This window comes from Hyperolius riggenbachi, chromosome 5 (assembly GCF_040937935.1).
Source record: "Hyperolius riggenbachi isolate aHypRig1 chromosome 5, aHypRig1.pri, whole genome shotgun sequence".
NCBI lineage: Eukaryota > Metazoa > Chordata > Amphibia > Anura > Hyperoliidae > Hyperolius > Hyperolius riggenbachi.
Window position 1 is genome coordinate 395,944,120 of NC_090650.1, and position 22,919 is coordinate 395,967,038.

The following is a 22,919-nucleotide window of genomic DNA, read 5'->3' on the forward strand; positions in this document are numbered from 1 at the left end:
TCCTTTTCCTCTAATACATTTAGCCATAGCCCCTGAACAAGTATGCAGCAGATCAGGTGTTTCTGACATTATTGTCATATCTGACCAGATTAGCTGCATGCTTGTTTTTGGTGTGATTCGGACACTACTGCAGCCAAATAGATCAGCAGGGTGGCCAGGCAACTTGTAACAGGAAATAAATATGACCGCCTCCAGATTCTTCTCACTACAGTTTTTCCTTTAAAGGGGAACTTCAGCCTAAACAAACATACTGTCATTAAGTTACATTAGTTATGTTAATTCGAATAGATAGGTAATATAATCTTTTACCCACCCTGTTTTAAAAGTGATTCATGGGGGCTGCCATCTTTGTCATGGGGGCAGCCATCTTTTTGGTTGAAAGGAGGTGACAAGGAGCATGAGACACAGTTCCAACTGTCCTGTGTCCTGATAACCCCTCCCAGCTGCATGCTCTAGGCTTCAAATGTCAAATTCAAAATGTAAAAAATAAAAAAATTGCACCAAAACAGCAGAACAAGAACATCAGAAATCCCATCATGCTTTGCACAGCATCAGGGCAAAAATACCCGGGCAGTTTTCTTCTGTGCAGCTAAAAATGAGGCTTGTATAAGAGAAACAAAGTTCTGATGCTGTGAAACTGTTAAAGAAACACCAGGCCTTTTCAGTGCTGCTGAGTCAATTTTTAGTCTGGAGGTTCACTTTAAGGGCTCTGCCTCTGACACAGGAGATCAGGGTTGGCCAGCACCTATTCAGTAAGGAGACCTTGGACAAGACTCCCCAACACTGCTACTGTCTACTTGGTGCGCCCTGGTGGCTGCAGCTCAAGCACTTTGAGTTCACAAGGAGAAATGTTTTGTCTTGTTTTGTCACACATAAAAATAAATGTTTGTGAAATTGTAGCACACATAATTGACCACAAACCATAATACTTTGCCTATAAAGGAAGCACAAAACCACAGTTTCCAAGCAATCGGTTAGAGCAGAGGCGTTAATAGAATATTTAGCTAAAAGGTGAAAGAGAACTGAGAGAGGGGAATGGAAATCCTGCCTTGTAGGTCTCATAATGTGACCACAATATTTGCTGATTCTATCACTTCAAAATGTGAAAAGTTCATAACTAGTATCTAGTAAAAAAAAATTTTTGTATTGTGTAGATTCTCTAGTTATTGCTGATTAGTTTTTTTTTTTTTTTTTTAAACACGCTATGCAGTTTTATTACTCCTATAGCAGTAGCACATACTACTTCTAAATGTATGACACCCTGAAACCTCATCATCCTCTGCTGTAGAGGTCTACCGTACTTTAAAGTGGACATGAACTCTTGCACAGAACAGAAAGAATACATATAGAAATTTACCCTGTATGTATTTAGAGAGTTTAGCCTGTCTAATTCCCCCTCACCTGTGACTAATCGCCACTGTAAGTTGATCTCTCAGCTGTGTTAGCTGGCGGCCACAGCAGAGCAGCTAATTTGTAAACACAGGATGTTAACCCTATGTCAGCTTCCATAAACACAGGAAGTAGACTCTCTGCAGATTTATTGGAGGATTTGTATCAGCTGTAACAAAGAAATGTTTTTCTTCAAATGTTCTTTCTCTGTTGCATATCTTTTACAGCAGAGGAAGTTCTGAGATCAGGTCCGCTTTAATGTCGCTATCTGGGTTGTCATTTGACAACATTTTTACAGCAGAACTTTTAGCTGCAAAAACCTTTCCGTTAGACTAAAAGGGACATTTTGCACGATTTGTTCATAAACTATCGGTGTATTTAGTTCTGTACCTGAGGTAAAGCTCTGCCACCTGGCAGTGATCCTGGAGGGGGATTTCTATAGAGAGCGAGAATGTTTTGTGGCAACTGTGACACCTGTGGCCGAAGTCTTGAAACTGTCACCGTTATACGCGAAGTATAGTTCCTGTTTCACTCACACTGCTGCAGCATCAGGGAGAGATCACTGGGCAGAGGAGACAGTGGCTGACTGAGAATAGGTATGTCTGTGTATTAATAATAATAATAATAATAATAATAATATTTATATAGCGCCAACCTCTTCTGCAGCCCTGTGCAGAGTAATATTGTCTTGTCAATTATCTCTCCCTCAGAGGGGCACACAATCTAATCCATACCATAGTCAGCACGGAGGGCAGCACAATGGCAAGGAGTTTGTATGTTCTCCCCATGTCTGTGTGGGTTTTCTCCAGGCACTTCGGTTTCCTTCCACATCCCAAAAACATACAGTGAATTGGCTTCCCCCTAAAATTGAGCCTAGACTACGATACATACACTACACAATACACACATAAACATATGACTGTATTGGGGATTAGATTGTGAACTCCTCCGAGGGATGATTAGCTGACAAGACTATATATATATATATATATATATATATATATATATATATATATATATATATATATATATATATATATATATATATATATATATATATATATATATATATATATATATATATATATATATATATATATATATATATATATATATATATACTAAAGCGCTGCGGAAGATGTCAGCGCTATATACACACATAATAATAATAATATGCAAGTATCTTGTAGTGCATGTATCATAGTTTAGGGCCAATTTAGGGGGAAGCCAATTAACTTATTTGTGCAAGGAAGTATGCAGATCAGTGTAGCTGATCTGCATACTGGTTCTGGCTCAGTGACTCCTCTGCATACTGATTCTGGGTCAGTGGCTCAATGTATTACAGTATATCTAGAAGATCAGCATGGCAGCCAGGCAATGTGCATTGTTGAAAAGGCAATAGAGCAGCTTCCATATTCCTTTTGCTACGGAGTAGTTTGTGTAGGTGGTGGTAATATTTGCCAATCAAAATTGGATGTGTGTAAACACATTGACACATTCCGACACTCCTTTCTGGCGGTTTCTGTTAGATGCGATGTTTATGTATTTTATAGACTTTTGTGTTTTTATATACGGTACATGAAAGTGTGATCAAGCTTAAAAAATGTTTGCTATTTATCCATGTAAATGTGGTTTGCCATCTTAAAACAGAAGGAATTTACAATAATTCAGCTTTAAATGAACATCTGTGGTTACCCACAATGCACCACTACTGAATAGGCAAATTATCTCTTTATGCCCCTGAAGCCAGGCTTACACCCAGAACCGCTGATGTATAGCAAGCCTATAACTTATATATTTTATAGAGCCACACCAATCCCACATGCAGACACAGCCGAATAATGCATGCTCCCGCTCGCGTCATTGAAAGCTTACTTTGCAGGCGCAGTACGAAGGTGTCTTGTACTGCGCCTGCGCACTACGCGTCCGATGATGAGAGCAGGGCCGCGCAGCCGCAGTTGGTAAGCATGCCGCGCTAGGCCTGAGCCAACGGCGGAGAACGGCAGATCGGAGGAGGACGGCGTGGGACATTACTGCTACAGGGGGCTGATAGAAGCCCCAGGTAAGTGTCTGTTTTTACCCTGAGCACACCCCCACAAAACTCCTTTTTAAAGAAACCAAAAAGCAATGCAGCATATACAGTATAAAGCCAAAATTGGAAAGTTCCCCTTAAAGTGAACCCGAGGTGAGAGTGATATGGAGGCTGCCATATTTATTTCCTTTTAAAGGGGAACTGAAGAGAGAGGTATATGAAGGCTGCCATGTTTATTTCCTTTTAAGCAATACCAGTTGCCTGGCAGTCCTGCTGATCCTCTGCCTCTAATACTATTAGCCATAGCCCCTGAACAAGCATGCAGCAGATCAGGTGTTTCACACTTTAAAGTCAGATCTGACAAGACTAGCTGCATGCTTGTTTCTGGTGTTAACCAGATACTACTGCAGAGAAATAGACCAGCAGGCCTGCCAGGCAACTGGTATTGGTTAAAAGGAAATAAACATGGCAGCCTCCATATACCTCTCTCTTCAGTTCCCCTTTAAACAATACTAGTTGACTGGCAGCCTTGCTGATCTATGTGGCTGCAGTAGTGAAGTGAATTGCACCAGAAACAAGCATGTAGTTAATCTTGTCCGTTCTGACAATATTGTCAGAAACCCCCGACCTGCTGCATGCTAGTTCAGGGTCTATGGTTGAAAATATTAGAGGCAGAGGACCAGCAGGGCAGCCAGGCAACTGGTATTGCTTAAAAGGAAATAAATATGGCAGCCTCCATATTATTTCCACCTCCGGTTCCCTTTAAGGTCCCTTTTTTACACTTGCCTTGCAAATGTGCGTTGTTACTCTGTTTTATCGCCGGTTAACGCAAAATGCAAGGCCTTGGGGCCTAACAGGTTGCGCCTGAAGTGCCCTATTGGCCGTTTCTGAAAGATTCTCTTTAATAGGTTTTACAGGGAGTGTAGAATTATTAGGCAAGTTGTATTTTTGAGGAATAATTTTATTATTGAACAACAACCATGTTCTCAATGAACCCAAAAAAGTCATTAATATCAAAGCTGAATATTTTTAAAAGTAGTTTTTAGTTTTAGCTATTTTAGGGGGATATCTGTGTGTGCAGGTGACTATTACTGTGCATAATTATTAGGCAACTTAACAAAAAACAAATATATACCCATTTCAATTATTTATTTTTACCAGTGAAACCAATATAACATCTCAACATTCACAAATATACATTTCTGACATTCAAAAACAAAAAGTAATCAGTGACCAATTTAGCCACCTTTCTTTGCAAGGACACTCAAAAGCCTGCCATCCGTGGATTCTGTCAGTGTTTTGATCTGTTCACCATCAACATTGCGTGCAGCAGCAACCACAGCCTCCCAGACACTGTTCAGAGAGGTGTACTGTTTCCCCTCCTTGTAAATCTCACATTTTATGATGGACCACAGGTTCTCAATGGGGTTCCGATCTGGTGAACAAGGAGGCCATGTCATTAGTTTTTCTTCTTTTATACCCTTTCTTGCCAGCCACGCTGTGGAGTACTTGGACGCGTGTGATGGAGCATTGTCCTGCATGAAAATCATGTTTTTCTTGAAGGATGCAGACTTCTTCCTGTACCACTGCTTGAAGAAGGTGTCTTCCAGAAACTGGCAGTAGGACTGGGAGTTGAGCTTGACTCCATCCTCAACCCGAAAAGGCCCCACAAGCTCATATTTGATGATACCAGCCCAAACCAGTACTCCACCTCCACCTTGCTGGCGTCTGAGTCGGACTGGAGCACTCTGCCCTTTACCAATCCAGCCACGGGCCCATCCATCTGGCCCATCAAGACCCACTCTCATTTCATCAGTCCATAAAACCTTAGAAAAACCAGTCTTTAGATATTTCTTGACCCAGTCTTGACGTTTCAGCTTGTGTGTCCTGTTCAGTGGTGATCGTCTTTCAGCCTTTCTTACCTTGGCCATGTCTCTGAGTATTGCACACCTTGTGCTTTTGGGCACTCTAGTGATGTTGCAGCTCTGAAATATGGCCAAACTGGTGGCAAGTGGCATCTTGGCAACTGCACGCTTGACTTTTCTCAGTTCATGGGCAGTTATTTTGCGCCTTGGTTTTTCCACACGCTTCTTGCGACCCTGTTGACTATTTTGAATGAAACGCTTGATTGTTCGATGGTCACGCTTCAGAAGCTTTGCAATTTTACGAGTGCTGCATCCCTCTACAAGATAGCTCACTATTTTTGACTTTTCTGAGCCTGTCAAGTCCTTCTTTTGACCCATTTTGCCAAAGGAAAGTAAGTTGCCTAATAATTATGCACACCTGATATAGGGTGTTGATGTCATTAGACCACACCCCTTCTCATTACAGAGATGCACATCACCTAATATGCTTAATTGGTAGTAGGCTTTCGAGCCTATACAGCTTGGAGTAAGACAACATGCATAAAGAGGATGAGGTGGTCAAAATACTCATTTGCCTAATAATTCTGCACTCCTTGTATTTGAAGCAGTTCCACCCTGCGAAGTCTAGTTGTGTGATCAGCTTAAAGTGGAGCTGAACTCCTGCACAGGACAGAAAGAAAATACAGAAATGCACCCTGTATTTTAGAGAGTTTAGCCTGTCTAATTTCCATACCCCCATACCCCCCCATCTGTGACGCATCACAAGTTGTGATTTAATCCCTTAGCAGAGTCCGCTTACTGCCACGGCAGAGAGGCTTACTTGAAAGCACAGGATGTGAACAATATGTCTGCTTCCATGAAGGCAGGAAGTAGAAACACTCAATCTAGTTCAAGAAGCAGATGATAGTGTGGCACTCCCGATAATGGTACAGATGATGTGAGGGAGAAAACAATTGAAGCTGTAAGGTAGTCTTCGCCTCCACAAACCCTGCAATGGGATCAGAGGAATGCTGGGACTTGTGCTCCGCTGAATGTCACGGAAGAAAGAGAACAACAGAAATGTATGCAAAGAAGCAGAGACGTGCACCAATGTCCCATAAGTATATCTTGCCTTTTAATCCTCCAGATCAATTCCATACATTAGGGTAAACATCAGTGTATACTTGAATATATATCATACATACTGATTGTGGTGGCGGTGATCCGGTGGGTGCTCAGGGTGTGAAAATGTCGGCGACGGTCGCAGCGTGACCAAGCGTCCAGTTGGACGCGAAACGGCCGTCGCCGACCTTTTCACACCCTGAGCACCCACCGGATCACCGCCACCACAATCAGTATGTATGATATATATTCAAGTATACACTGATGTTTACCCTAATGTATGGAATTGATCTGGAGGATTAAAAGGCAAGATATACTTATGGGACATTGGTGCACGCCTCTGCTTCTTTGCATACATTTAGGAAGTAGAAACACTGCAGATTTATTGCAGGATTTGTATCAGCTGTAATAAACATTTTCTTTAAAGGTTATTATGCTGTTGCATCCCCAGATCTCTTTTTCAGTAAGGGCTCGTTTCCACCGTTGCGGTGCGGAATCGCCTGGATTCCACCACGGACGAAATCGCATGCGATGCGTTTCCGCATGCTGTTTTTCTCGCGATTTCGCATGGCTAGGAAGCAGGCGAATTTAAAGAGAAACTCCGACCAAGAATTGAACTTTATCCCAATCAGTAGCTGATACCCACTTTTACATGAAAAATATAATGATTTTCACAAACAGACCATCAGGGGGCGCTGTATGACTGATTTTGTGCTGAAACCCCTCCCACAAGAGGCTCTGGTACCGTACGGTACTCTGGGCAAACTGCCACAATGTAACAATGACACACACAGGAAATGGCTGTTTATAGCTGTCTGTTAAAGCCAGAACAGCTACATAATCTGCCCACAGTAACAATGTCACCATGTAATACATGTCAGAATGTGAATCTGGGAGAGGAAAGATTTTACAATGAGCAAACTCTGACTAAATCATGTATACATAATTATTGTAAAAATTAAGCACCTTTTTATATTAAATTATTTTCACTGGAGTTCCTCTTTAACCATGTCACTGCCTGTGTTAAGTTCCATAGCCTTACATGCAAAATCGTACGCGAAATCGCGGGGACAACCGCATGACAAAGCCGCATGCAATTTCCCTATTATAAGCATTGCGAGCGATTCGCCCGCATTCCAGCCGCACGCGAAATCTGACGGCTCTGCCGTGCAGATTTTCCCCGCACACCAAAACGCACCCGCACGACGCACAAGTGGAAACAATCCCATCTACTTGTATTGCCTATGCGAATCCGCATGTAGCCCCTGCATGCGGATTCGCTATAGTGGAAACGAGCCCTAACATGGGTTTTTACATTGTTGCTGATCTGCTTGATCTGTCATTGAGCACACATTGCTCAGTGCTTCAGTCCTGGTGGTTTGTAAGTTCCTCCTGTGTGTTGGTGTTGTGTTTTAGTAGTTGTGTGGCATGGTGGTCATTGTGTAATGTGTATGCAGAGTTGTGACGTTTCGCTCCCTCTATATCTGGTTCTTGCAGATGGACCTGTTGTTCAGGTGAAGGGTCAGACCACCTCTTGTTCACACATAGTGCTGTTCTTCAGGTGAAGGGTCAGACCACCTATTGTTCACACATAGTGCTGTTCTTCAGGTGAAGGGTCAGACCACCTCTTGTTCACACATAGTGCTGTTCTTCAGGTGAAGGGTCAGACCACCTCTTGTTCACACCTAGTGTAAATATTGGTGTGGCCCACGTCCAGATACCTCCTGATTCCAGCTTTGCTCTACCTTTCACAATCTATGAATCCTCAGCCAACCATCAGCCCCTGCTAGCTCCAGCACTGATCCTTTTCCAACCTTCCCCTGCAAGGACGTCTCTATTTTCCAAGTATCTACTTTTTTTTTGTTAGAGATGCAGCAGATTTTTCCATCTTCTCTTTGGCTGCCTAGCATGACTATAGCAGGAAAATAGATTCGTGAGCCAGTCGGGAATATCTACAAGCCAGCAGGATGTTGGAGAAAGCCAGAAAAATACGCATCCATTTGTGCATGGAAATAATCTCCAAACAGTCAGCCTCAGCGGATATCCCCTAAAGCCGTACTCTAGGTAAACCTTTGATGTACTAGAACAGCCCCCCCTCATGTTTTGAAGGGGCAATTGCTCCATTTGCACAGGAAGTAGAGACTTTGACCACACTTCTCATGTACATGGCCTCAAACTCCTGCCCCATCTTGGGCCTATAATGGGGACTACTCCATCCGAAGGTGGTGGTGATATTTTTTTATTAATAAAACGTAATATTAAAGTGACCTACAACTCTAAACTCCATATTTAGGGTATATATTCGTGCAATAGTTGAGGTACCCACTTTTCCCCTTACAAACCAGGAAAGAAAACAATTGACTTGTGTATAAGCCCCCTCCCCAGTATAGCCCCATCCACAGTATAATGAACCAGATGCGCCTCCAGTATGAAGCATCTCCCCCTCGCCAGTATAAATGGCCAAATGTGCCTCCAGTATTGGGCAGCCCCCCTCCCCTTAGCCAGATGTGCCCCCAGTATTAACTCTGCTCCCTGCTGTCAGGTCAGTCTTGTATAGCTGTACTCCGCTCACTTTGCTGCCTGGTAGTGGGCACGGGCACAATGGGGAGCACAGCACATGAGTGCAGGGACACAGTAGATGACTTGAGTATATGCCAAGGGGTGACCTTTTTAGGACATTTTCGGCTGGTTCAAATCACTTTTTCTCTTACGTTTTCTCCAAGGAGATAAAATCTTCTGTTTTTCAAAATAACTTTTGCACTTTGTAATTGAAAAAGTAGGTCAAAAAGTACTGTTAAATGTATTCTGATTATTTTCTTGCTTTTTGGGGGCTTAAAAAGGCATTCTATTTATGTGAAAATATCACCTGGGAGAAAGCTTAGGAGAATAAAGTGAATTGGATCGGGCCCTTCATGTGCTGAAAATTTTGACTTATAGCCCATATGCAATTCACTTTTTTTCTCATGAGTTTTCTCCTGTCAGTGATCTGCAAACTTGGCTCTCCAGCTGTTGAGGAACTACAAGTCCCACAATGCATTTGCCTTAATGAATCATGACTCTTGCTGTCAGACTCCTGCAATGCATTGTGGGACTTGTAGTTCCTTAACAGCTGGAGAGCCAAGTTTGCAGATCACTGTCCTAAGGGCTCGTTTCCACTGTTGCGACGCGATTTCGCCGGCATTCCGACGCTTGTAAAAACGCATGCGGATGCGTTTCCGCATGCGTTTTTACCCGCGATTTCGCGTGCGATTTTGCATGGCAGGGTGCCATGCGAAATTAACCATGACACTGCCAGGGCAAAATAACATTGAAAAAGGTGCGAAATCGCACGCAAAATCACGGGTAAAAACCAGGGCTGTGGAGTCGGAGTCGTGGAGTCGGGCAATTTTGGGTGCCTGGAGTCGGAGTCGGGAAAAAATGCACCGACTCCGACTCCTAATGAATTTGTAACTGTAATTAAAATAGAAAATATGATAAAATGTTCTATTTCTCAGATAATAGTCATTAAAAATAATGTATATATACAGTATATATACAGTAATAGCTGTGCTTAGTCCACAAAAATGAAATAAACCAATCAAAATTAGTTACTTGTGCTGCTTCAATAAAGCAGTCCCCGTATTTTTAAGGTCAGATATACATATCTGATTGTGACTGTATATATGATGTGTACACAGGAATCTCTTATATATACTAAATAACATCTATGCTGTAAGAATAAAGCCTGATGTGTAGCTGTGTCACTAATAGAGATGGTCAACGAGATGGAAATAATTCTGCATTGATGCTGATTTATGCAAATGTATGCACTCCCTTTGCTGATGAAATCAAATAATTTGATATGTTAAAATTTGGTTTGGTGACTACAAATTAAAGGGTAACTGAGACGGATGAAAAGTAAAGTTTTATACATACCTGGGGCTTCCTCAAGCCCCCTTCAGGCTAATCAGTCCCTCGCTGTCTTCCACCACCCGGATCTTCCGCTATGAGTCCTGGTATATCAGCCAGTCAGCGCTGTCCGGCCGCATGCCGCTCCCACAGCCAGGAACATTCTGCACCTGCGCAATAGTGCTGCACAGGTGTAGTATGCTCCTGGCGGCGGAGTGTGTGCATGCGCACTACGCCCGACTGGCTCAAGTACCTGGACTCATAGCAGAAGATCCAGGTGGCGGAGGAGGACAGCGAGGGACTGATTATCCTGAAGGCGGCTGGAGGAAGCCCCAGGTATGTATAAAACTTTAATTTCATCTGTCTCAGGTTTACTTTGTTACACAGTAGTACTATACTCTACATATGCACTCCCCACAGAGCTGCAGGGAATCCACTGAGAATGCTGTGCATATTGAACACAGAGGTGTTGTCTGTTTACAATCTCATCATTCCCCTGCAGAGTACCTGCACATCATTCTTACATGTACCCACACTTACATTGCCTAGGGCCTGATAGATGTTCTTTGTTCCGGTTTGTACCTTTTACAAGTACTTTTACCAAGGACTAGTTTTAGTCTAAAGGGAATAAATATAGTAGTCTACATATCCTTCTCACTTCAGTTGTCTTGTAAAATTCCTAAGCGTTGGCAGTTAAGAGACGAATTTCATGTTACATACTTTTAATCAACAAAATTGTAATATGCAAATTAGAGGAGTCGGAGTCGTGGAGTCGGAGTCGGAGTCGGTGGAATCCTAAACTGAGGAGTCGGAGTCGGAGTCGGTGGATTTTTGGACCGACTCCACAGCCCTGGTAAAAACGCATGTAACAAACGCATGCGTTTTTACTATTAAATACATTAGCGGCGATTCGCACGGATTCCCGACGCAGGCGAATTCGGTGGGTCCCGTCGTGCAGATTTGGCCAGCAGCCAAATCGCTCCCGCACGCCGCACATGTGGAAACCGCTCCGGCCACTTCAGTGTAACAAGCGAATCCGCATCTCGTCGCCGCATGCGGATTCGCTATGGTGGAAACGAGCCCTAAGTGATATTTTCAAACTTGCCAATAAAATGCCCTTTCAATCACCAGCAAGCAAAAAAAGACACTTCAAATAGTTTTGATGGTTTTCACCTGCTTTTTGGTACTTTTTCAATTTATTGTAAATGGCAGATGAAAAATTATCTCCTAGGAGAAAACTCCGGGAGAAAAGTTACCGGTAATTGCATTCGGGCCATATGGGAGTATATAACATGATGTTGGACAGCGCTAGTTAAATGCCTGGAGAAGAATTTGCTCAGGTGACAAATGCAAAGTTTTAAAGTTTTCAGATGTTTGTATCCAAATCATGTGATTTGTCATCACATTGTCAGATAAGGATCAGTTGTCCACTTTGTGTTGTGGTTACAGCGAATGATCTTTTTAGTGAAACACATTGCAGAAGACAGAGTGGCACTATGACTTTCTTTCTTTAACTCTTTAGCAACCAATTTATTTAGAGGCAAGTGCTCCTGGCCAATTTGATTTAAGCACATTTTTTCGAGAGACCTCAAAGCTTTCAAAGAATTATTTACAGCACGACGGGCTCTGCTGGTTGAGGTGAAAAGCAGTGCACTTGTCACAGACGAGAGAATTCCTTTCAAGCTGCTAATGAGTTAATAAACCTGGAGCTAGCATGTAATCAGCAATATTGGGACCCGTGATCTGCTTATTCTTCTAAATCACGGACTCTGTATTGAAGCCAGAGTTTCAGCAGGAGAGGTGTGTAGGCATGTCCAGGGCTTGTTGCCCTAAGGAGCTTGGAAAGAGTCCCTCAGGCTACAGTTTGGTAGCTGAGCACTTTACAGAGGCCATGTTTTGCAATAGCAGAGTGATGGGGTTATTGCTATGGAGAGGGGAGGACAACCTGCAGCGCACAACAGACCGACTTGTAGTGGAAGGGGGGAGTAGGAGAACAATGGACTCAGCCGCCAGTTGTTGCTTGAAGATCCAACATGCTGGATTGATAAGCGACCTTCAGTGAAACCTGTATAGGCTAGATTTTTAGCTGAGATGACCCCGACTATCGACCTCAGCCAAGAACAGTTTAGTGGGGATAAATTGTTTGCAAGTCTTGTCTACTGTGCCTTGTAAGGTAGCGATTTTTTTTGCATCGAGGGACTAAGCAATCAACATTTTTGGGTGATCAAATACAGTGTATTTAACTGCAAAAAAATATTTAAAGCTGTGAATGTAAAACCCATTTCCACGACTGACATTATTAAGCGTCCTATGGGGACACCTGTTCATTCCAGGGCTGTGGAGTCGGTACAAAAATGTTCCAACTCGGACTCCTCCAGTTTATGAAACCACTGACTCTGACTCTGGGTACCTAAAATGACTCAAACTCGTTAGCCTATTACTTATCAGGGCTGTGGATTTTATACAAAATCATCCGACTCAGACTCCCGACTCCGGGTACCCAAAATTACTCAGACTCCTCGACTCCAACTCCGACTCCACAGCCCTGGTTCATTCTAGATCCTGTGATGGCTTTTTGTGTCCAAAAACGGGTAACAATCCATTTGGAAAAATTTGGTCACATCACTTGAAGCAAGGTAGCTAAATGAGCTCTTGGAAGGCCCTGGGGGAGGAGCTGTGGTAGCTACCCTGCTCAGCACCATCAAACAAGGAGGCTGACCCAGACACAGCTCTTGGAGAGATGGTAGATGGAACCACCCAAAAATGTATAAAATACCGTATATTCCGGCGTATAAGACTGGGCATATAAGACGACCCCCCAACTTTTCCAGTTAAAATATAGAGTTTGGGATATACTCGCCGTATAAGACTACCCCTCTTCCAACACACACCAAATAAAAATAAAAAAATCATGTACTGGTGCTTTGCATGAACAGATACTGGTGCTGTACTGTATATGTTACCCAGTATATAAAAATATATAGTCAATTGACTTGTTGCATTGGTCAACTCTCCTTAAGTAGACTGGTCAGCTCTCCTTGTCTACCTGTTTATCAGAACGGTATGGAAGAATAGATTGTGCTATATAGCAGGGAGATCTGAGAGGCGGTAACAGGATAGGGCGTATCACCCGGCATTAATGACACCCGGCGTATAAGACGACCCCCAACTTTTCAGAAGATTTTCAAGGGTTAAAAAGTAGTCTTATACGCAGGAATATACAGTAATTGAAAAACCTTTTAAAGCACACCTGAAGTGAGACATATAAAGGCTGCCATATCTATTTGCTTTTAAACAATACCAGTTGCCTGGCAGTCCTGCTGATCCTCTGCCTCTAATACTCTTAGCTATATACCCTGAAAAGCATACAGATCAGGTGCTCTGACTGAATCACACACCTGAAACAAACATGCTTCTAATCCAGACACTACTGCAGCCAAATAGATCAGCAGGGCAGTCAGGAAACTGGTATTGTTTAAAAGGAAATAAATATGGCAGCTTTCATATCCTTCTCACTTCAGGTCTGGTCATCTTCCTTTGTGTTTTTCCAGTCCTGTGTTCTCTGGATCATCTGATTCTGTTTTCTCAAGCAGAGCTCTTGGAGATCAATTCAGCTCCAGCTTAAGAAGTCTATGCTGCAGGAAGTGACTTATGATCAAGTTCCTAGTCATGAACTCTGATTAGCTAGTTTTAGGGCTGGTGCACAACAAGAGCACTTCTGAGCGCTTTTAAAATCGCCAGCGCTTTGAAAAGCGCTTGGCTAATGTGTTTGAATGGGATGGAGCACACCAGAGCGATGTGCTTTTTTCCCAAATGCAAACGTGGGTCCTGCAGCATGTTTGATTTCTGAGGTGATTCAGTCTCAATGTTAAGTATAGGAAAGTGGAAAATCGCTCTGAAAAGCTCTAGATCAGAGCGTTTTTTTTTTTACAAAAGCTCCGTTACAGCTCTACTGTAACAAAATATAAAAAACGCAACACCAAAACGCTCCACAAATTGCTAGGAATGTTTAGAAAATCACTCTGCACATGCCTAGAATCGCTCTGAAAATTCACTCCAAAAAGCGCTGAGCGTTTGCGATGACACTAATGCTTTTTGGTGTGCACTGGCCCTTAGACAGTTGAAAGCCAGCTCAGCCATTGATTGCCTACACAGGACTTGGAAAGCATTTTATATTTGCAGTGGGGCTTTAAGAGGCTGGGGGTACAGTGTTTCACTTTAGTGTCTGGAAAGCTTCTGATAAAGAAGACGTTATCTGAGGGATCTATTATGTGGCACCAGGTGGATAACTGAAGATAGCAGGTATGAGCTTTGTTGAGAAGAATGGGTTTGAGTTTTCAGAGAAGTCCTGCAGGTGGTTTATTGAATAGGCTGGAAAAAAAAGACGAGGTTTCAAAGGAAACAAGTTTCTGCTGTGATGTCATAGTTTTGGTACTATAATAATTAAGATTTACTAATGTTTTTCTCTGTATCTTTTCAGGGCGTACCATATAAAGACCAGCTGAGAAATATTGCAAGTTTTGGCAATTTTTAAGGAAACCTCTTGAGAACAAGCAAGGAGGACACTTTTTTTTTTTTTTTTTTAGACGTTTGAGAGTTTAAGACGAAGGGCTTGACATCAGAATTGCTCCCTTATTACTTAATAATAAGCTAAATAAAATCTTGTTTGACTGAGGAACCCATTTCTGTATCGCGTCTTCCAGAGATCAGGATCTTCCAAGATAGTTTTGAGGAAATGAATGTATTCTCTTTCCAATAATGGACTAAATAATAATGGTCTTCCAAGGACAATCCTCATCTACCTGAATACCTGTGGGATTCCTCCACATGGACCATTTATAATCTGAAGCATTACGGGATTGCCTTGTCCTCTCCCACCCAAAGAAGGATCGATCTTATTGGCATTGTGTACGCTCATCCTTCATTGACCTCTCCCACGGTGGATTCTACCAGATACGTTGTCACCTAGCGGACACAAGGGACAATGGCTAGCTCAAGTGTCAAACGTAAGGAGCAATTGTCTCTCTGAATAATTTTTGTATAGATTTGGTCTTTTTGGTAGCTAATATGAAGGTGTTAACCAAAATAATATTTTATATTATTTAATGGTCAGTGATGACTGGCATATCACTGTGGTGCACTTATCACATTTTTATTGGCCTATAATTTGAGGGCCAACAGATTTTGAATACTTTTTTAACCAATTCGCGTTCCGTCGTTTTCACTTGAGCAATGTTCACCTCCCATTCATTAGCCTATAACTTTATCACTAATCACAATGAACTGATCTATATCTTGTTTTTTTCCGCCACCAATTAGGCTTTCTTTGGGGGGTACATTTTGCTAAGAGCCACTTTACTGTAAATGCATTTTAACAGGAAGAATAAGAAAAAACGGAAAAAATTCATTATTTCTCAGTTTTCAGCCATTATAGTTTTAAAATAATACATGCCTCATAATTAAAACTCACGTTTTGCATTTGCCCATATGTCCCGGTTATTACACCGTTAAAATTATGTCCCTATCACAATGTATGGCGACAATATTTTATTTGGAAATAAAGGTGCATTTTTTTCCGTTTTGCATCTATCACTACTTACAAGTTTAAAATAAAAAAAATATAGAAATATTTCATCTTTACATTGATATTTAAAAAGTTTAGACCCTTAGGTAAATATTTACATGTTTTTTTTTTTTATTGTAATGTTTTTTGTTTTTTTTTATATTAAAGAGAATCTGTATTGTTAAAATCGCACGAAAGTAAACATACCAGTGCGTTAGGGGACATCTCCTATTACCCTCTGTCACAATTTCGCCGCTTCTCGCCGCATTAAAAGTGGTTAAAAACAGTTTTAAAAAGTTTGTTTATAAACAAACAAAATGGCCACCAAAACAGGAAGTAGGTTGATGTACAGTATGTCCACACATAGAAAATACATTCATACACAAGCAGGCTGTATATAGCCTTCCTTTTTAATCTCAAGAGATCATTTGTGTGTTTCTTTCCCCCTGCAGCTATCTTCCACTGAAGTGTCAGGCTGTTTCTTCCTGCAGAGTGCAGACAGCTGTGCCTGTATGTAATTCCTCAGTATGTGAAAGCCCAGCCAGCTCAGAGGAGGATTTATCCAGCTTGTAAAAGATAATAGAGCAGAGAGAAGCTGTACTAATCTAAATAACACACAGGCAGTGTGCATAGAGGGGCCAGGAGGGGGGGAGATGCATCACAGAACCACAACACTGAAGAACTTGGCAACCTTCCAGACACAGGCTGACAAGTCTGACAAGAGAGAGATAAGTTGATTTATTACAGAGATGGTGATAGCAGAAAGTGCTGCAGTAAGCCAGAACACATTAGAATAGCTTTTGGAAGTTGTAGGATGATAAAAAACAGGATGCAATTTTTGTTACGGAGTCTCTTTAAACATTTTATTTGGGTATTTTTGGGAGGGTGGGATGTAAACCATATTTTTTTTAATGTAATTGTGTTTTGATTTAAATGTTTTTTACTTTGTTGTAGTTTTACTTTTTGGCCACAAGATGGCGGCCATGAGTTTGTTTACATGACGTCACTCTAAGCGTAACACGCGCTTAGAGTGACGCATCGGGGAGGGAACAGCCAGAAAAGGCACAGCTTCCGAGAGAAGCTGTCGCTTTTTCAGCGGGGGAGAGGAATCCGTGATCGGGCACCGTACCCCGATTCACTGATTGCCTGACTAACGAACCGCGGGCCGGGAGCGCGTGCACGCGCGGTACCGTGCATGGTTCCTGGACGTAGTTTCTACGTCCAGGAACCAAAATAGGTTAAAGAGATTGTATATGTGTTTCCTCACACTTTATGGGAATGGTAACATTGGTCAATCATAGACCAATCAAAATTGCATGGTTTTAGGAATGGCTTGCAGCGTGCAACAATGTGCACGTAATTTCACTTCACACCACGCACGTTGTCTCTGTTATAATTTGCGGTTTAGCACGTTGGCTAATGATTGTAAAAGAGCCTTACTATGTGTGGGAAAAGTGCTGCATGCTATTGGAACAAGCTTTTTGATGTACATAGCCTGTTAGGTTTAAAGAGGAACGTTAACCCAGGATTGAACTTTATTCCAATCAGTAGCTGGTACCTCCTTTCCCACAAGAAATCTTCACCTTTTCTTGAATAGATCATAAAGGGGGAGAGGTGTGATGTCTATCTGGCTGGTATAGTGGTGAAATCCCTCCCACAGTGTGATGTCATGACCATGGTCCTGACAGTTTGCTGTCTGTGAACCTCATTGCATTGTGGGGTATCCCAACTGCCAAGCAAACAGTATCTCCCCCCCTGTGCCTAGAACTCTCAGTAATGAACATTCTCCACACAGATCACCTGGCAGAACTAAAGAAGTCACCACCAATGATACATTTCAGAATGTGAATCAGGGTGAGGAAAGATTTTACGATTAACTAGTCTATAAATGAATGTTGTAATAAATATAATACATTTTATTTATAAGTCGTTTTCACTACAGCTCCCCTTTAAAGTGTACCAGAGCTGACTACATAGCAAATATCGATGCTTCCTCCAGCCCTATCAGCACGTCCCGTGGGCTGCCGTTCAGCTGCGATCAGCCCTGGTTACAGGCTCAGCCGAGTTCAGTCTGGGTCTACTGCGCATGCTCGGACAACCCTGACTGATGCGACTAAGTCAGTTATCGGGGCTGATTGCGGTTGAATGGCAAACCGCGGGAGGACGGCGAGGGATTCACACGTGCCTATGGGGCTGGAGGAAGCCCCGGGTAATTATCGATTTTTGCTTTATATTCAGCTCCGGGAAACTTTAAAGAGACACTGAAAGCAGATTTGACGCATCCCCGCTGCAAAACAAGTGATTTATGGCTTAGAAATAGCCCTGCAAAGTTCCATGGCTCGCATCATTCTCCTTCCTGGTAGAGGCAGAGCTTTGGGCAGTAGCTCTGCCTCCTCTACAGTCAATTTTTGCCGATCTCCACTTTTGACCGCCCCTTTCAGCCTTCTTTCACTGAGAGGGGCGGGGAAAGGTGGAGATCCACAGGGATTGATTGGATTGGAGGCAGAGCTACAGCACAAAGCTCTGCCTCCCCAGGGCAGCACAATCTGCGACCTGCAAAGTCGTGGAACTCTGCAGGTCTATTTCTGAGCCATAAATCACTCGTTTTGCTGGAGGATGTGGCGAATCTGCTTGGGATTTAATGCTGACTGAATAAGAAATTAAGGTAAAAAGAGACTTCAGTGTCATGCCCACTGCTCCCTCCTTGTACCGATCCCCTGAGCTTACTTCCTGGTTGGGGTGGTCGCGGCTGACCGCACAGCATCTGTGCAGTCAGATGCGACCACCCTGACCAGGAAGTAAGTTCTGGGGATCGATATGGGGCAACTGAGGGTGGTGACTGAGAATGAGGGGAGTGGTGGGCATGAGGACAGCCCACCACACATGCCTGTTCCCCCCCGTTCTTACATTTGTGTGTGCTAAGGTATCAAAGTGTATTAGAAGTTATATAAAAGAAACGAGATGCTCACCTCACTAAAGGGAAGTCTTTGGATAATCTGCGGGCCTCCCTGATCCTCTTATGCCCTTGTGTTCCGTCGTTGAGTCTTTTATAATCATAGCTGATAATATTGAGTATGTTGGTTGTAGCACAGAGCGTGTGTGATCGTAGCCGCACTGCTGTAGCATGAAGCCGCGCATGCACTGCTGTAGCATGAAGCCGCGCATGCACTGCTGTAGCATGAAGCCGCGCATGCACTGCTGTAGCATGAAGCCGCGCATGCACTGCTGTAGCATGAAGCCGCGCATGAGGTGCTTTGTGCTACTGCTCAGGAGTGGCCAGGGCTTGTGCATGGGCAGCATGCCTGCACTCGTACACATAGGGGAGCTCAGCAGCAAAGGAAAAGAGGGTCCCAGCCAGCAGCAGAGGAGATTCAAGGAAGCCTATGAAGCATTTAAAGGCTTTCCCCTACTGCGTTTTTTTTCTTTTACTATAAACTTGGGCTTGCTTTAATTCCCTCCCCACCGCCTAATGTGGTGGGAGTGTGGCAGCCCCAGGACCGCCTAACGATGTCAGGTCCTGCAGGCGGGGATTAGCAGGGAACGCGCGCACATGCGTGATCGTTCCCTACAGACTCTGTGATCAGGCTGCCTGCGCGCGATCGCAGCTGGCAGGCTGTTCGAGAATGAGGGGGAAAAACTTGTACAGCGCTGCAATCTAGCACAGCGCTGTACAGTGGACACTTAGCTGTCCCTCTGAGCTGCTCATAATCAAATCCCTCTCCTAGGGTGATGCCTCTGAGAGGAGGGGAAAAGTATGGATCCCAGCCTAGGGCCAAATTAACCTCTTGACGACCAGCTAACGCCGATTGGCGTAAACTGGTCGTCTGCGGGTTACCATGGAAACGGCCGCTCGAGACAGCGGCCTTTCCATGTCAGTTCACGGAGGGTGTCTCCGTGAACAGCCGGAGAGCCGCCGATAGCGGCTCGCCGACAAAATGTAAACAGGCGGGGAAGAAATCTCTGCTGTTTACATCATACGGCGCTGCTGCGCAGCAGCGCCGTAAGTCAGATCGGCGATCCCCGGCCTCTGATTGGCCGGGGATCGCCGCCATATGATAGGCTGAAGCCTATCCCACAATGCGCAGGACGGTTATCCGTCCTGCGCAGCCCAGCAAGGGAGAGGGAGGTAAGGGGAGGGAGGGAGCGCACAAAACGCTGCGGAGGGGGGCTTTGAGGAGCCCCCCCCCCGCTACCCACTAATGGCCGGCGGCGATCAGACCCCCCCAGCAGGACATCCCCCTAGTGGGGAAAAAAGGGGAGTAGTCTGATCGCCCTGCTGCACTGCTGATCGGTGCTGCGGGCTGTAGAGCCCACGCAGCACCGATCAGTGAAAATTCCCCTGGTCGGCAAGTGGTTAAGGGGGGAGGGGGTTCTGGTGTTACATATAAAAAAATAAAATGATTGCAGCAGCGATCAGGGACCACTAAAAGAAAGGCCTATTTGTGTGAAGAAACGGAGGTAATCCATTTTTGTGCTAAGTTGTATGGCCATGCAACGAACTGTTAAAGCTGCAGAGTGCTGATTTGTAAAAAATCACCTGGTCACTAGGGGGGATGTAAACCTGTGGTCCTCAACTGGTTAATGCAAATTTGTGTACGAAGAAAACGTATGTGAAGTGCACAAATATGAACTCTGCTTTTAAGGCCTATTTCCTACCTGCGTTTAACGGTCCGTTCCCGGATTGGAACGGAATAGATACTGTACAAATGGAACAGATGCAAACGGATCCAATGTTAACCTATGGAACCGCTCACATGTGTACGTTTGATCTGTGCTGCACGATCTGCTGAACAGACCCCAAAATTGCTGTTGCACGTATTGTTCCGAACTGCTGGGCCAAGCGGACGGGAAATGGAAGATGAAGCCTTGCACTGGGGGCAATAGGAAAGCTGAACATTTCTTCACACTCGCCTAAACAAACATACTGTCATTAAAGAGAGTCTGAAGCGAGAATAGATCTCGCTTCAGACCTCATAGATAGCAGGGGCATGTGTGCCCCTGCTAAAACGCCGCTATCCCGCGGCTTAACGGGGGTCCCTGTCCCCCCAAATCCCCTCCGTAATGCGGGGGAGCGCTTCCGCATTGAGGCAGAGCTAACCGCCACAGCCCTGCCCCACGCGCGTCTGTCAGACGCGTATCTCCGCCTCTCCCTCGCCCCTCTGTCTTCCTTCACTGAGAGGGGCGGGGGAGAGGCGGCGATGCGCGTCTGATAGACGCGCTGGGAGGCAGGGCTGCGGCCGTTAGCCCTGCCTCCAGGAAGAAAAAAAAGCGACCAAGGTTTGCGGGGGGTGGGTTGGGGGTGAAGGGACCCTCGTTAAGCCGCGGGATAGCGGCATTTTAGCAGGGTCACACGTGCCCCTGCTATATATGAGAGCTGAAGCGAGATTTAGTCTCGCTTCAGTGTCTCTTTAAGTTACATTAGCTATGTTAATTAAAATAGATAGGTAAAATAATCTCTTACTCACCCTGTTTTAAAAGAACAGGCAAAGGTTTGTGATTTCATGGGGGCAGCCATCTTTTTGGTTGAAAAAAACCCCAAAAGTTTGCTTTCCTTAAACAGAAAGAATTTGCGATAATTCAGGTTGGAGTGAGCTTGAGATGTCTCCCAGAGCAACACTGCTGAATATATGCAAATTAACCATTGTACCCTTAGAAGCTAAACACACCTCCAGAACCGCTGGAATGCAATGATGTGTCATCTTGTTAATTTGTACAGAGCCATAATAATCCAACATGCATACAGACTGTTTCGGATTGTTTGATCCTCATCAGTGCATGGCATGGATTAATTTGGCTCTATGGAGTAGGTTGAAAGGAGGTGACAGGGAGCATGAGACAGTTCCAACTGTCCTGTGTCCTGATCACTCCTTCTTCTAGCTGCACGCGCTAGACTTCAAATCTCAAATTCAAAATAAAATAAATAAATAAAAAATGTGCACCAAAACAGCAGAAATCCCATCATGCTTTGCACAGCATCAGGGGAAAAATGCCCGGGCAATTTTCTTCTGTGCAGCTAAAAATGAGGCTTGGGTAAGAAAAACATAGTTCTGATTTCTGATGCTGTGAAACTGTTAAAGAAACACCAAGCCTTTTCAGTGCTGCTGAGTAGATTTTTAGCATAGAGGTTCACTTTAAGGGCAAAATCCACTGGGGGCGAGGGATGTGTCTGGGGGGTGGGATGTGGGGACGCGAACCGGGCTGTACCTGAGCGGGCCGGTGGGAGAGGGAGGGTTAAAACTTAGCCAGGCTCACATCTTCATTGCAGCCGGGCAGTAGGGAAGGTTTTTTCCAGGCTTCTGTCTGCCGCCTTGTATTGTGTTCCACGTCGCGTCATGTGACTCTAAGCTTCCTCCTTCAACCCGGAATGACATGACGTGATGTGGGATGCAATACAAGGCGGAAGAAGATGGAAGCCTGGAAGAAACCCTCCCCTTTTTTTTTTTTGTTTTTTTTTTTTTGTGTGGACCAAATCCACAGCCCTGGTAAGTATTAGGCTAAGGAGTTGTGGTCGAGGAGTCTGAGTCGGAGCCATGTTGAGTACTCTGTAGTCTGTAGTTTCATAAACTGACGAGTCGGATGAATTTTGTACCGATTCTACAGCCTTGAATAAAATTGCTTATTTTTTACAATATTCACTTATAAATTATTTAGTCAGTGTTTGGCCAAATCTTTCCTCTTCTTGATTTACGGTACGTTCTGAAATGTATCACTGGTGGTGACCTCATTAGTTCTGCCAGGTGATCTGTACGGAATGTTCGTTACTGAGGGTTCTGTGCACAGAGGGAGACATTGCTTGCTTGGCAGTCGGAAAAAGCTCTTATTTCCCACAATGCAATGAGGTTCACAGACAGGAAACTGTCAGGACCGACCATGGTCATGCCATCATGCTGTGGGAGGGGTTCCCCATTATCCGCCACACAGATTTCACACACACACACACACACACACACACACACACACACACACACACACACACACACACACACACACACACACACACACACACACACACACACACACACACACACACACACACACACACACACACACACACACACACACACACACACACACACACACA

General features: G+C 44.0%; 1 protein-coding gene across 4 annotated transcripts in view; it reads left to right on the forward strand.

Annotated features, from left to right (window-relative positions):
- Nucleotides 1–22,919, forward strand: part of MROH1 (maestro heat like repeat family member 1) — a 228,522-nt gene that overhangs the window by 21,602 nt on the left and 184,001 nt on the right. For all 4 annotated transcript variants that reach the window (XM_068237842.1, XM_068237840.1, XM_068237843.1 and 1 more), the window contains exon 2: nucleotides 14,756–15,281. In XM_068237842.1, the coding sequence (XP_068093943.1) occupies nucleotides 15,260–15,281 (22 nt within the window). In that variant the 5' untranslated portion in view covers nucleotides 14,756–15,259. The remainder of the gene's footprint in view (nucleotides 1–14,755; nucleotides 15,282–22,919) is intronic.